The 15,340-nt window shown below is 34.0% G+C and overlaps 1 protein-coding gene across 2 annotated transcripts in view; it reads right to left on the reverse strand.

The window, feature by feature from the left end:
* Positions 1-15,340, reverse strand: part of SEC23A (SEC23 homolog A, COPII coat complex component) — a 66,073-nt gene that overhangs the window by 36,665 nt on the left and 14,068 nt on the right. For both annotated transcript variants that reach the window (XM_033428401.2, XM_004269987.4), the window contains exons 8-12: positions 11,059-11,217; positions 9,843-9,958; positions 6,017-6,140; positions 1,356-1,436; positions 248-337 (exon numbers count right to left, since the gene is read on the reverse strand). In XM_033428401.2, coding sequence (XP_033284292.1) covers positions 248-337; positions 1,356-1,436; positions 6,017-6,140; positions 9,843-9,958; positions 11,059-11,217 — 570 coding nt within the window. The remainder of the gene's footprint in view (positions 1-247; positions 338-1,355; positions 1,437-6,016; positions 6,141-9,842; positions 9,959-11,058; positions 11,218-15,340) is intronic.

The following is a 15,340-nucleotide window of genomic DNA, read 5'->3' on the forward strand; positions in this document are numbered from 1 at the left end:
TATTAAAAACAAAAGAAAACTAATACTGAAAGTTGGGTTGCCCAAGGTTGGGCATTTGCAGGTTTCCCTGACATCTCTATTATAGTATGTCCTCTCACCAAGGAGTGTAGCCTTGAGAAACAGAAAATGACAAACAAAAACTCCAAAACAGAATAATCTTTGGGTCATAAGCTCTGGAAATATTCATGGCCTAAATTAAGTATTTTTTCAAATATACATTTCAATATTCAAATATAAAAAGTCATACCTGATTGACAACTTCAAAATATATGGCTAAGGTTGTAGTGGGACTGAGTCCACATATCTTCCATTGACAAGTGCCACCTGTTCCTATCTCCTATAAAAATAAAACATAGTATGTTTGAAAACCAGAGAATATAGTTTATTACTATATATATATTAAGGTGAAAAAGTAGAAAAAAATATCAGTAAGAAAAAATCTATTTCAGGTTTCTAACTAATTCAATAAATGTTAGAGGTTTAAGATTTTTTTAAGATCATATAAATATACTATGAAATAAACTTAAGCAATTTTTACACAAATAAAATTATAATTAATTCAAATTCTTGCTAAGTAAATTACAAAAGTATTGATACAAGTTCTTCATATTGTAGACTTTAAAAATATACACCATTTAATGAAGTAATTACAACTAACATTATCCTTCTATCCAACTATTTAATCTGTGTAAAGAGATAGTGATTTAACATATAACATACGCATATATGAATATAGGTTCTCTGGATCAGAACTGTGTAATTTAAGCAGTCTAATTCCCAAGAAAACTTCTTAGATATAAATTTTTCCATGCAAACTGCTTAAAATTAATTTTTAAACTCTGTCATTGTAAAGATGATTGCACACTTTGTTATTTGTCCCATCATCCTCTCCACAGCTACATGATTCTACTATTTCAAAGTGCCTTATATGTCCACTAGATGTGATAAAAGAAAAGAAAGGAATTGAAGCTTAAAAGTTTAAATCTGCTGGCTACTTTGATGGAAATTCTACTAACGAAAAAAATTTCAGAATTAATTTTGACTTTCAGGACTCTCCAAATTTCCAAATCATAGTTGTTGTTTTTTCAGGCACGCTGGGCAAGGAATAACTTAGGCATAAAAAATAGAAGACTGGTGACAGTACAAAAGTTTTAATTTAGGGGTGAATGGGAAAAGGGGTATGTGGAAAGAACAACAACAAACAGATGTATACCAATGGAAGCTGAGCCACATTCTACTGTAAAACAGCCCACACAATAATTCTGAAAGGAATGCTATAGACTGCCACCCCAGGTCTCTCTTGGATCTGCCCTGAGAATTAACTGTATTTTCTTTTTAGAATAAAGATGACTTACATTTTCAGACACACAGGGTCCTTTAGAATTGAGAGACACACAGGGTCCAATAGCTCCTGAAATCTTTATTTCCCTTGAGGTCTGCAAAATAAGAATATATTGTCAGCCCTCCATATCAGTGGGTTCCACAGCTGCAGGTTCGACCAACCTCGGATTGAAAATACTTGAAAAAAAGTTTTTCAGAAAGCTCCAAAAAGCAAAACTAGAATTTGCTGTGCACAGGCAACTATTTACATAGCATTTACATTTTATTAGGTATTATAACTAATCTAGAGATGATTTAAAGTATGTGGGAGGATGTGTGTAGGCTACATAAGAATATTACACCATTTTATAGAGGACTTGAGCATCTGCAGTGGTGGTGTGGGGGAGGTGTCCTGGAACAAGTCCCCTACAGATACCAAGGAATGACTCTAGTACACTTTGGTGTACCACCTTCTATTTTAACTCCCATTGAAAATCTGTCACCAAGACTGGTTTCTTTCCAATCTCCACTAACCCCCAAATTTAAGCTAATGTTATCTTCTATCTAAAAATTTGGAAGCCCAACTCAAGTTTTCTTACATGAGATTCTTTTTCCTGACAAATCCTGAATACCACTATCAAGACAAATTTTACCCCAAACACTGTTCTTCATTAACCTATAAGGGCTTCTTCTGCCTACACATGCATCTCCAAACTACAACCAAACCACACAATTAAAACTATTTCACTTACATTCCAATACAAACCATCCACTCTCACTGGGCAGTCTTCCCAAACATACCATGCTGATTCTCACCTCTGTGCCTCTCTTCACACTGGGCTCCCAACTAAAATCATTCTCCTCAACCAAGTTAAACTCTGCCATGTTTCAAAAACCACTCTAAGTCACTGTAAAACCATCTAGGATAAATTGTATCCTGCATACATTCATTTTTCTTCCCTAAACCTTTACAGCTCTTTTATAATCTACTATTGTTTCATTCAATCACATGTGTTAATCTTGTCTTTCTATCAAGAATAAGTTCTTTATAAGAATACCTGTGCCTTAGATATTCCCTGAGATCTCTACAATTTCCTAGCTTAATGCTGGACATATAGCAAGCATTCAATGAAATAAGAAGATTAACAAGAAATATTTAATAATTCAAAATCAACGTGCTTGTAAGACACTTAAAAATAACACTAAGCCTTTGGGTTTCTTAAATCCCAAATTTGAAATGAATGATAGAATTGAATAATATCAACAACTTACCAAAAACAATTACTGATTATCCAAATAAAACAGAAAATGTTTCTCTTAAGTTAGATACCAACTCCTGCAATTAAAGAATCTAGCACTAACATAAGCAAATTTAGCACTAAAAAAAACATACGGGCATACCTTGGAGATATTGTGGTTCTGGTTCCAGATCACCACAATAAAGCAAATATTGAGAATAAAGAGAATCAAACCAATTTTTTTATTTCTCACAAAGTTATGTTATATAACTTTATGTTACATAAAGTTATATTTATACTACACTGTAGTCTATTAAGTGTGCAATAGCATTGTCTTAAAAAACAATATACATAGCTTAATTTTTAAATGCTTTATTGCTAAGAAATGCTATCATCTGAGCCTTCAGTGAGTCATAAACTTTTTGCTGGTGGAGGGTCTCGCCTCGATGTTGATGGCTGCTGACTGATCAGGGTGATGGTGGTTGCTGAAGGTTGGGGTGACTGTGGCAATTTCTTTTTTCTGTTTCTTTTTTTTGAAGTATAGTTGATTTACAATGTTGTGTTAATTTCTTCTGTACAGCAAAGTGATTCAGTTACACAAATATATACATTCTTTTTTATATATTCTTTTCCATTATGGTTTATCATAGGATATTGAATACAGCTCTCTGTGCTATACAGTAGGACCTTGTTGTTTACCCATTCCATATATAATAGCTTACATCTGCTAATCCCAACTTCCCACTCCATTCCTCCCCCAGCCCCCTGCCCCTTGGCAACCACAAGTCTGTTCTCTATGTCAGTGAGTCTGTTTCTGTTTTGTAGATAGGTTCCTTTGTGTCATATTTTAGATTCCACATATAAGTGATATCATATGGTATTTGTCTTTCTCTTTCTTACTTACTTCACTTAGTATGATAATCTCTAGTTGCATCCATGTTGCTGCAAAGGGCATTCTTTCTTTCTTTCTTATGGTTGAGTAGTATTCCATTGTGTATATGTACCACATCTTCTTTATCCATTCATCTGTCGATGGACATTTGGGTTGTTTCCATGTCTTGGCTATCATGAATAGTGCTGCTATGAACATAGGGGTGCATGTATCTTTTTGAATTAGAGTTTTGTCTGGATATATGTGGCAATTTCTTAAAATAAGGCAACAATGAAGTTTGCTGCATTGAATGACTCTTCCTTTCACAGTTTCTCTGTAGCATTCAATGCTGTTTGATAGCATTTTACCCACAGTTGAACTTCTTTCAAAATTGGAGTCAGTCCTCTCAAACCCTGTCACTGCTTTATCAACTAAGTTTATGTAATATTTTAAATCCTTTGTTGTCATTTCAACAATCTGTACAGCATCTTCATCAGTAGATTCCATTTCTAGAAACCACTTTCTTTGCTCATCCATAAGAAGCAACTCCTCTCCATTCAAGTTTTATCATGAGGTTGCAGCAGTTCAATCACATCTTCAGGCTCTACTTCCAATTCTAGTTCTCTAGCTGTTTCCACTACATTTGCAGTTACTTCTTCCACTGAAGTCTTGAACCCCTCACATTCATCCATGAGGGCTGGAATCAACTTCTTTCAAGCTCTTGTTAAGACTGATATCTTGATCTCTTCCCACGAATCACAAATGTTCTTAATGGCATCTGAATGGTGAATTCTTTCCAGAAGGTTTTCAATCTACTTTGCCAAGATTCATCAGAGGAACCACTGTCTATGGTAGCTATAGCCTTATGAAATGTATTTCTTAAAAAATAAGACTTGAAAGTTGAAATTACTCCTTGATCCATGGACTGCATGATGGATGTTGTGTTAGCAGGCATGGAAACAACTTGAATCTCATTGTCCATCTCCAACAGAGCTCTTAGGTGACCAGGTGCATTGTCAATGAGCAGTAATATTTAGAAAAGATTCTTTTTTTTCTGAGTGGTAGGTCTCAACAGTGGGTTTAAAATATTCAGTAAACCATGCGGTAAACAGATATGCTGTCATACAGGCTATGTTGTTTCATTAATAGAGCATAGGCAGAGTAGATTCTTAAGGGCCCAAGGATCTCGAGAAATGGTAAATGAGTATTAGGTCAACTTAAACTCACCGACCTCATTAGTCCCTAACGAGAGAGTCAGCCTGTCCTTTGAAGCCCACCACTGACTTCTCTCTAGCTATGAAAGTTCTCAATGGCATCTTCTTCCAGTAGAAGGTTGTTTCATCTATATTGAAAATCTGTTGTTTTATGTAGCCACCACCTTTATTCATTATCTTAGTTAGATCTTCTGGATAACTTGCTGCAGCTTCTACATCAGCACTCAATGCTTCCCCTTGCACTTTTATGTTACAAAGCTGGCTTCTTTCCTTAAGCCACATGAACCAACTCTGCTAGCTTCAAACTTTTCTTCTGCAGCTTCCTCACCTCTCTCAGCCTTCCTAGAATTGATGGGAGGACAGGACTTGCTCTGGATTAGGCTTTGGCTTAAGGGAACATTGTAGCAGGTTTGATCCTCTATCCAGACCACTAAAACTTTCTCCATATCAGCAGTCAGGCTGTTTTTCTTTCTTATCCTTTGTGTGTTCACTGGAGTAGCACTTTTAATTTCTTTTAAGATCTCCTCCTTTGCATTCACAACTTGACCAACTGTTTGGAACCAAGAGACTTAGCTTTGGCCTGTCTTGGTTTTTGCCATGTCTTCCTCACAAAGCTTTTGATTTAAAGTGAGAGATGTGGGACTCTTCCTTTCACTTGAACACTTAGAGACCATTGTAGGGTTATTAATTGGCCTAATTGCAATATTGCTGTGTCTCAGGGAATAGACAGGCCTGAGAAAAGGGAGAGAGACAAGGGAACGGCCAACAGCTGGAGCAATCAGAACACACACATTTACTGATTAAGTTCACTGTCTTAAATGGGCACGGTTCATGGTGCCCCAAAACAATTACAATAGTAACATCAAAGATCACAGACCACAGATCACCATAACAAATATAATAATAATGAAAAAGTTTGAAATATTGTGAGAATTACCAAAATGTGACACAGAGACATGAAGTGAGCAAATGCTGTTGAAAAAATGGTGCCAGCAGACTTGCTCCACACAGGGTTGCCACAAACCTTCAATTTGTAAAAAAATGCAGTATCTGCGAAGCACAATAAAATGAGGTATGCCTATACTTAAAAAGTTAAACCCTATATAAACAAAAAATAGAGTTAAAGGAAATTTTACTTATATAATTTCCTCTTGTTTTAACAATTATTTAGAGATGCTCAAGTAAAATTTCATTGTACATTTAACGATGAACATTTTTCTGGTGAACAAATCTCTAACTCCAGGTTTCAATACAAAATAACCACTATTTTTAAAGCATATCTTGAATTTGATTGATGATGTTTTAAAATTATGATCAAGCCTACAAATTTCTCTCTTGGTAACATACCATACATGTCAAGTTTTGGTTCTTACCTTTATTTCTAATGTACCACCAAAGCCCATTTTAAACTGTCCATGCATATCTTTGGTAAAAACTCTTTGAAAAGTTTGCTTGAATAAGGAAGTGTTGAAAGAGTCACCCATTACCATGTATCCTCTGCATGGAAAGAGGAAAAAACAATGTGACACAAGAGTCCATGTGTAAAACCAGAAAAGTAAATTATTTTTCAACACTACCAACAAAATTTTAAAGATATTTCCCAAGATGTGTGATATTAACATTAATTTAAAAAACTCAGTTATATGAAAATATCCCCACGCCACAAATAATCTCAATTCTGAGGGTACCTGAGTGCCCCTAACACTTGTATCTGTCCTCAGTAATTTTTAAAAATTCTTTTTTAAATAGGTAATACATCTATACATTACAAAATTCAAAAAGTACAAAAGGGTACATAGTAATATATGTGTCTCTCCCATCCCAGTTACCCAGTTCTCCCTACTGGTGAAGACATCTGACAGTTCACAGCATTCATTCTCATTCTTAAAAATAAATATCTCCATGTGTAGTGTGTGTATATGCATATATTGTCTCTGTGTGTCACACTGAACTTAACAGTGTTATGCCCAGTGAATGAGAATACAGGCATATTTTGGGAGCATTTTCACTTTATGCACTTAAGTACTGTTAAATTTTTTTCAGTAACCATGTACCTTTATAAATTTTTTTAAGTTTTAAAAAACACTGTCAAATAAAAACTATTCTGAGATGCCATTTCCACCCTAATAAATCAGCAAATCAGTCTGACAACATATTCTGTTGACGAGGCTGTGGAAAAACGGGCATGCTCATAATTGCTTATGGGAATGGAAAATGGTGCAAACCCAATGCAAGGGAACTTGACAGTATCTAACAAAATTACATATGTATTTTCTCTGTAATCCAGCCACCCCACTATTAGGAATCTATCCCAAAGATAATCGGGCAAACAAAAACCAAAAAGCAAAATACAGGCACAAGTCTATTCACTGAAGTACTATTTATAATAATAAAAGATTGGAAACAATCCAGATGACCATGTATTAGACTAGCTGAATAAAATATGGTACAACCACACAATGGAGTGATATACAGTTGACCCTTGAAAACCACAGGTTTTGAACTGCGTGAGTCCACTTATGAGCGGATTTTTTTCAGTAGTAAATATTACAGAACTACACTATCCACTGATGGTTGAATCTGAGGATGCAGAACTGCAAATATAGAGGAACCACAGATATGGAGGGCCAACTAAAAATTATACTCAGACTTTCCACTATGCAAAGGGTCAGTTCCCCCAATCCTCAAATTGTTCAAGGGTCAACTGTACTACTATAAACCCATTTCCAAGATATCAGTAAAAAAATGCAAAGTAGGGGAAGCTATGTAAAACTTTCTACTGTTTAAATTAAAAGGCGGATACATATATCCATATACAACCTGAGTCCAAACATTTACATGTATTTGTTCATCATATTTTTAAAATATTTTAAGTAGTTTTTAAAATAACAATAAAACAATCAAAAATTACATTAGGCAAAAGAAAAAAAACTGATGTGGTATAATTAATCAATGGAAATTTTATTTTTGATACTGCTAAAGTCCTAATTTATGTTATCTCTGATGCTATTATAGATTGTATGCTGTTAAATTTTGTTTGCTTTTTATAGTTGACCCTTGAACAATGTGGAGTTTAGGGCACAGACCCTTATGTGCAGTCAAAAATCTATGTAAAACTTTATAGTCAGCCCTCCGTATCCATGGTTCCACATCCTTGGAGTCAACCAACCAAGGATCATGTAGTACTATAGTATGTATATATTGAAAAAAATCCACATATAAGTGGACCTGTGCAGTTCAAACCCATGGTGTCCCAGGGTCTACTCTATTTGTTACTGTTATACAAAAATATAGTTGAATTTTGTACACTGACCTTGATTTAGAAGTCTTGACAACTTAACATACTAATTCTAATAGTTTGCATGTAGATTTTTTCAGATTTTCCACTTTTGCAAACATGTCATCTAGAACGATCTATGTTATCACTAAACCTAGTAAAACATCCTAAAATAATGGCAACGTATACCATACCCTACTTATCCACTCCCTTTTACAGCAAACCTCTATGAAAGAGCTGTCTATACCTTTACTACTCAGTGTTGCCCTTGGTCCAACAACATTAGCATCACCAAGGGTCTTGTTTGAAAAGCAGAATTTCAAGTCCCATCCTATGCATACTAAATCCAGAATCTATATTTTAACAAGCTATCCAACTGACTTGTACATGTGAAATGAAAGTCTGAGAAGCTCTGGTCTATGTCAGCTGCTTCCGATCCCCTTCTCCTGTTCCTTTTCTTATTCACTCTAAGTCAACTTTCAGTGCTCTTAGGAAGGTCACCAATGACCTTCGTAGTGTTAAATTACACAATCTTACAATCTCATCCACTTTTATTGCTTTAAAAAACCAACAATAGGGACTTCCCTGGAGGTGCAGTGCTTAAGAATCCGCCTGCCAATGCAGGGGACACGCGTTCAATCCCTGGTCTGGGAAGATCCCACATGCCGCGGAGCAACTAAGCCCGTGTGCCACAACTACTGAAGCCCATGTACTCTAGGGCCCATGCTTCGCAACAAGAGAAGCCACTGCAATGAGAAGCCCGCGCACCGCAATGAAGAGTAGCCCCTGCTTGCCGCAACTAGAGAAAGCCTGTGCACGGCAACCCAATGCAGCCAAAAAATAAAAACCACAGCAATATTCTGACAACTCCTGCATTTATATCTCTAGATACAAATTCAGACCTATCTTCTGCATTTGTAGGTTCTAATATCCAACTGCCTACTCAACCTCTCCCCATGGATGTCTACTGGCATCTCAAACCAAACATGTTCAAAACTGAACTCCTAATCTTCTCCCCAAATGTTCTTCCTCCCAGTCTTACCCATTTCAATAAAGGACAACTCAATCCTTCTAGACTTATTTGGTTTTCTCAAACCCCAGATCCAACCTCCTAGCAAATTCTCTGTCTTCTAAATATACCCCAAATCCAACCACTTCTCACCAGCTGTGATGCCACCACTTGATATTCCTGTGTCCCTCTACGTACTAAAGACAACTAAAGTCAAATGATCCTTTTAAAGCATTAAGTCAGATCATATCACTCCTCTCCTGAAAACTCTCTAATGACTTCCCATCTCACTCAAAGAAAAATCCAACAAACTAGGAATAGGAACATACTCAACCTGATAAAGGCATCTACAAAAATCCACAGCTAACATTATACTTAATGGTGAAGGATAAAATGGTGTCCCCCTAATATCAAGAACAGGCAAATCTATAGGGACAGAAAGTAGTTTAGTGGTTGTCTAGGCTGAAAGGGGGAGGGGGAGGAAGGAGAATTGGGAAGTGACTGCTAATAGGTACAGAGTTTCTTGCTGGGATAATGTAAATGTCCTAAAATAAAATCATGGTGATGGGTAGAATATACTAAAAGAAAAAAAAAAACCATTAAATTACATGCTTTAAATGAGTAAATTTTATAGTATGTGAATTATATCTCAAAAAAGCTACCAAAATAATAATATAAAACAATGACTGAAGGGTATGAAGATGATCTTTTCAAACAGAACTTGTGCCTTTTTAACTGTATTTTAGAAAAAATTTAAAGTAAGCTTTACTGAAAGGAGTATCAAAAACTGTTAATAGCTGTTGCCCTGGAGTGGCAGGATCATGACTATTTTTTTTTTCCATTATTGGTTTATATTTGTAAAGTGTCATTATTAGTTTATAACTGCAATACTTGTAAAAACGTATATACATACCCAGTAAGGTTAGGACAGCATTTCATCTCCAGGAGACCTGTCTGATCTAATGCACATGCATAGATATCAATAACATGACCAGTCGTAGCAGCGCGATTAGCCAATGCTTCAAAATGCTACAACAGATTTTTTAAGATCAAATCAAAGTAATGTACAAACTTAATCATCCTATAAATCTTTTGCCATTAATAAATCAAAATGATCTAAGAAATACTAAAAGAATAATCCATAATAATTTAAGTGTGATTTGTTCTAATTTAATTTTCTATAACGTCTCATAAAATGATACGATAACTTCTAATAAGTCTGACACTCTCACATTCTTTTCTTTAAATGCCATTCATTCTAAATGAACTCCTAAATTTCAAGCTAACCTTGAAGAAAGGCATGTTGCTCTTCATACATACATGATGGAAGAACAACACAGAACTCTTTTTCCTGGATAAATCTATACTCAAGTAACATGAAAAATAGACAATAGCAAAAGTATTAAGATAAACAAATATAAAACTTCTTTTGAAGCTCTAAGAAATACTCCAAATTCAAAAGGGAAATTAGGTGACAGGAAAAAAAGCATCCATTAATAGTGACAAAAATTATCTGTTATTAATTACACCCTAAAAATATAATAATGACTACCAAAAAGAAATATGAGATAATACAGGACAACTAAACTAAAATTGTAAACTCTAGACAATTTTTTTAAAAAGGGGGGGAGGGATGGGACATTAACAAGCAGAACCAATACAAGGGTATCAAGAATCAACAGTAGTGAAAATGTACTGACACAAACCCAGATAAAATTGAAGTTACATGAACAGAGAACAACTTATGAGAAAATGATGGACTATTCAAGCTATGAACAATATACATATCTAAAGGGCAGCCTCCTGGAAATGAAAAATTGGAAAATTCAAGAAATTCTTCCTGATGGGAAAGACATTCTTTAACATGAATATTAAAAAAGACACACAGGTTTTCTCTCAGGAGTAGTTTTTAAAGAGACACCTATTGGTGCCCCTTATTAAGTTTTTAAATATTTAAAACCAGAAAAAATATAACAAATTATCAAGGAAGAAAAAGACTATTTCTCTAATTCTGAGGAGCAGTTGCAGGATCATCACAATATCAGACTTATCAGAAAGTAATTATATTCTTCCTCTTCCATCAAATGAATTTTTCTAATAAGGCAAAAAGACTTAAAAACCAAAATTACCTTAGTTCCCTTTTTAACATATTTGGCATTGTCTTTTTCAATGTCATGCCATGATCTTATGGGTGTCTTCAATTCGTCTCCAACCACCATTCCAGGCCCCTGAGTGGCTGGACCACCAATGAACATCATGATACGAGCACCAGTGTTGGGAAAAGTACACTATCAGGAAAAAGTAATTCATGAGAAGAGCTTAAAGGAAAACATATGGATATACATTTATGATAGTGAATTTTTATATATTCTTTCTAGAAAAGCATACATTTTCCAAGAATAATCAAATGTTTAAAACAAAATTTAAAAACAAGATGTTTGTGTGAATATCTTTCTTTTGAAATCCTATTCTAATAGCAATGCCTTCCTAATTTTAAAATAATCTATAAACCTGATCCCTATAAGCAAGGATGTTTCTCCTGCTTAACTAGTACTAGATAGGGAAGAGTAGGAAAAGAAGAAGAAAAGAGGGTATCTTTTTCTGTTTGGTTGTTATTTTTGTTTTCTATGCTTAAAATACATGCACAACTTTTATTTCTAATTCAAACTGATGGATTGAGTACTTCAATCTACCTCCCCCTTCTTCCCAAGATGCCAGTGAAATGATATAAATGGTACTGTTTAAAAAATAAATAAGAAAGAGTACTATCAGCAGACTAGAAATTTTGAGGAATCCAAACAACAGATTGTACTGGATTGACAAAAGAATTTTAACTATATATATTATGTATAATTTAAAATATATATATGTACATATATATATACCAAAAGTAAGCCAGATCTTCCCAAGGGAATATCTTAAAAACTCTACATTTAGAGTCAAAAAAACACAAAAAGCAGCAATGGGCCAAAGAAGTGCAGTCAGCTCCAGAAACAGCAGCTAATGACAACAGATTTTAGCAATTCCTAAGAAGAGCTCTCTGAGAAAAGTAGGCAATCTTCCCAGAGAAGGTTCTTAGCATAGAAATTGGGGGCTGAAAGATACAGAACACATGTTACAATGAATATCAAAACAAATATGACAACTCTCAAGAGATTCTAGAATTAAAATCATGGCAAAAGTAAAAATACCTCAAGGAATGGGCTAAAAAGCATGTCTGAAGACCAAGTTAGAGATATGGAAAATAAACTTGAAGAAACCTCTAAGAAATAGGAGAAAAGAAGGAAAACATGAGGAAAAAAAATAAAGATATGAAGAAATGCAGAAGTCCAGCATCAATCTAATGAATATAGAATAAAAAAGAAAAAAAGAAAGTAAGCTGAAGAATGACAGAAGTCTTAATGAAAGGACCTACCAACAACCAAACATAATTAATGAAAAAATAATCAAACCTAAACACAACCTAATGAAATTTCAGAACTCTAAAATTAAAGAGAACATTCTAAAAATGTTCAGTGGGAAAAATAAGTTTCCTGAAAAGGACTAAGAATGAGACTACATCAAATTATCCAATAAACTATCTGTTAGAATACTAGCGAGGAATGCCTCAAAGATCCTATTGAAGACAGGGACCCAAAGTACAAATGAAGTGAGAGGGAAAAATTAAAAAACATTTTTAGACATGCAAGAACTCAGAAAATTTATAATAAACAAAAGAACTGAGTACAATCCAAAAGAAGCAGGGAATCTAGAAAAAAAAAATTTAAAGGTATCCTAAGACTTTAATACATGAAAGATTCCCCAGCAAGCAGCAAAACTGCAATTACAAAGAATTACATCTCCTTCTCTATGTGTATAACCACTCTATTCCACAATTAACAATATTTATATATCATATTTGAAATGCTTTTATTTCTAATTTCTATAAGCAGTTATTGAACAAAAATACACAGTGCATTTTCAAGCTACATTATAGCTTCAGAAAAGAATGTCAATGATATATATTTTGATGATAATTTTAAAAATTCATGATTAACAAATCTAGGCAAGAGCAAGGAAAACTGCCTTTTACTTTTCATTTTTATACATCCTTGCATATTTGAATGTTTTTATTAGGTATACTTATTACTTCTATAACATTCTTAAACTAGATTAATAAACAAATAAAAATACTGTTTTCATACTGGGTATCACCCTGATGAGGTAACAGCAGTCATGTAAAGCTGAAACATCAGTAAAGAACAAGAACAAATTAAAGTATACAAACCACACACCTTCATACCTAGAACTCAAAAAGCATTCAAACTTCAAGTTACTTATAAGTAAAAAATAAATAAATAAACACTAAGTCCCAGTGAGCTATCTCCCATGCAAGCCTTCACACAAGCAAGGGCAGTTTGGGGAAAAGTACAAGGAAGAAAGAAGGAAACTAGCAGCCAGCATAGAACAACTGCCAGATTCAAATGAAAACTTATTAAGGGGCACTAAAGAACAGCAAGAAAATAATCAAGAGCATGAAAACGAAATAAATAAGAATAAAAAATCAGAGATAAAGTGGTTGAAATAGAAAACAAGCAAAGATCCAATTTATGTATAATTGGAGTTCTTAAAGAAGATAAACAAAACAATGAAAAAACTAACACTTAAAACTGTAATACAAGAAAACTTTATAGAAACAAAATACTTGAATACACATATAGAAAAGGATCACCAGGCACTAGAGAAAATTAACCCACAGGACATACTAGTAATACTCCAAGCAAATGATCAAGTAATTTACAAGGGCAAGAGAATTAGGCTGGCATAATTGCATAAGCTCAATCTACTCATGATTAAAGATCAGATAAACCCAAATTGAGAGTCCTTCTACAAAATAACTAGCCTATACCCCTAAAAAGTATCGTCATGAAACACAAAGAAAAACTGTGGAACTGTTCCAGAATAAAGGACACCAAAGAGACATGACAAGTGAATACAATATACAGTATTATTAGGATAACTGGTGAAATCTGAATAAAGTTTAAAGATTAGAAAATAGTGTTATATCAATGTTAATTTCATGATTGTTAAATGAACTGTGGTTATACAAAGGAATGTTCTTATGTAATTAAGAAATGCACACTAAAGAACTTAGAAGTAAAGGGACATCACGTTTGTAACTGACTTTCAAATGGTTTTTTAATATTTATATGTGTGTAACATATAAATAGATACCTATATATAGCTACATCTATATTTATAGAGAGAGCACACTATATAAATATCTGGAGAGAGAAGGATAAAGCAAATGTAATAAAATGTTAACATCTGAGGAATCTGGGTGAAAGGTTTAAAGGAATTCTTTGAACCATTCTTGTAACTTTTCCATATGTTTGGAATTATGTCAAAGTAGAAAGTTAAAAGAATAAAAACTGATAGTAACAGATAACTCACCGTAAAAAATAGGAAACCACGAATCCACAGTGATATTAATAAATGAATAAATTGAAAGTTTGATGAGGAATAGGATATTTGCATGGTTTCAAAGATCCTCACCATCTAATGTTTATTAATTACAAAAGGAGGGGAAATAAGAGTAATTTTACAGTGGAGAAACCTGGCAGACACACCTTAATGAGTGATCAAAGTCATAATCATCAATAATGGGCAAATGAAAATCATGTGCCACCTGAGAGGATACAGTAAGAATAGACCATTACTTCTGTGATATTCCTTCCAATGATGCAATACCTCAATCTAATTGTGACGCTACATCAAGACAAACCTAATTTGAGAGACATTCTATATACTGGCCTGAATCTTCCAAAGTGCCAAGGTCATGAAAGTCAAGGAAAGGCTGAGGATCTATACCAGACTAAAGGAGACTAAACAGACATAACCACTACATACATGCCTCTGAATTAAATCCTTTCAGTAAAAGAAATTATTGAGATAACCACTGAAACTTGAATGAGTTTTGAGAATTAGATGGTAGTAGTGTATCAGTGTTATGTATTGTATAATACATCAGTGTATGTATCATATATTTCAAAACCTGACTTTGAAAGTTGTATTATGGTTATGTAGGAGAATATCCTGGTTTATAGGAAATACAACTAAAGTATTCAAGGGGTTGGTAACATCACTTCAGCAACTTAATCTCAAATAGTTCAGAAAAAAAGTCCTTTGCAGCTTTTCTATAAATTTAATAACATTTCAAATTTTAAAAAACATTTTTTAAAAAACTCTTCTAATTACAAAGCTAATATATGTCAAGTGTAAAATTTTCAAATTCTACTTAAAAGTAAAACTCTCCTTAACCCACCACTGTTAACAATTGGGTAAATATCCCTCCAGAAGCCTCTCTATACACAAAAGGATATACCACAGATCGAACTTTAAATAAAATCACATATGCGCTGTCCTATGACC

The sequence above is a fragment of the Orcinus orca genome, chromosome 2, assembly GCF_937001465.1.
Source record: "Orcinus orca chromosome 2, mOrcOrc1.1, whole genome shotgun sequence".
Taxonomy (NCBI): Eukaryota; Metazoa; Chordata; class Mammalia; order Artiodactyla; family Delphinidae; genus Orcinus; species Orcinus orca.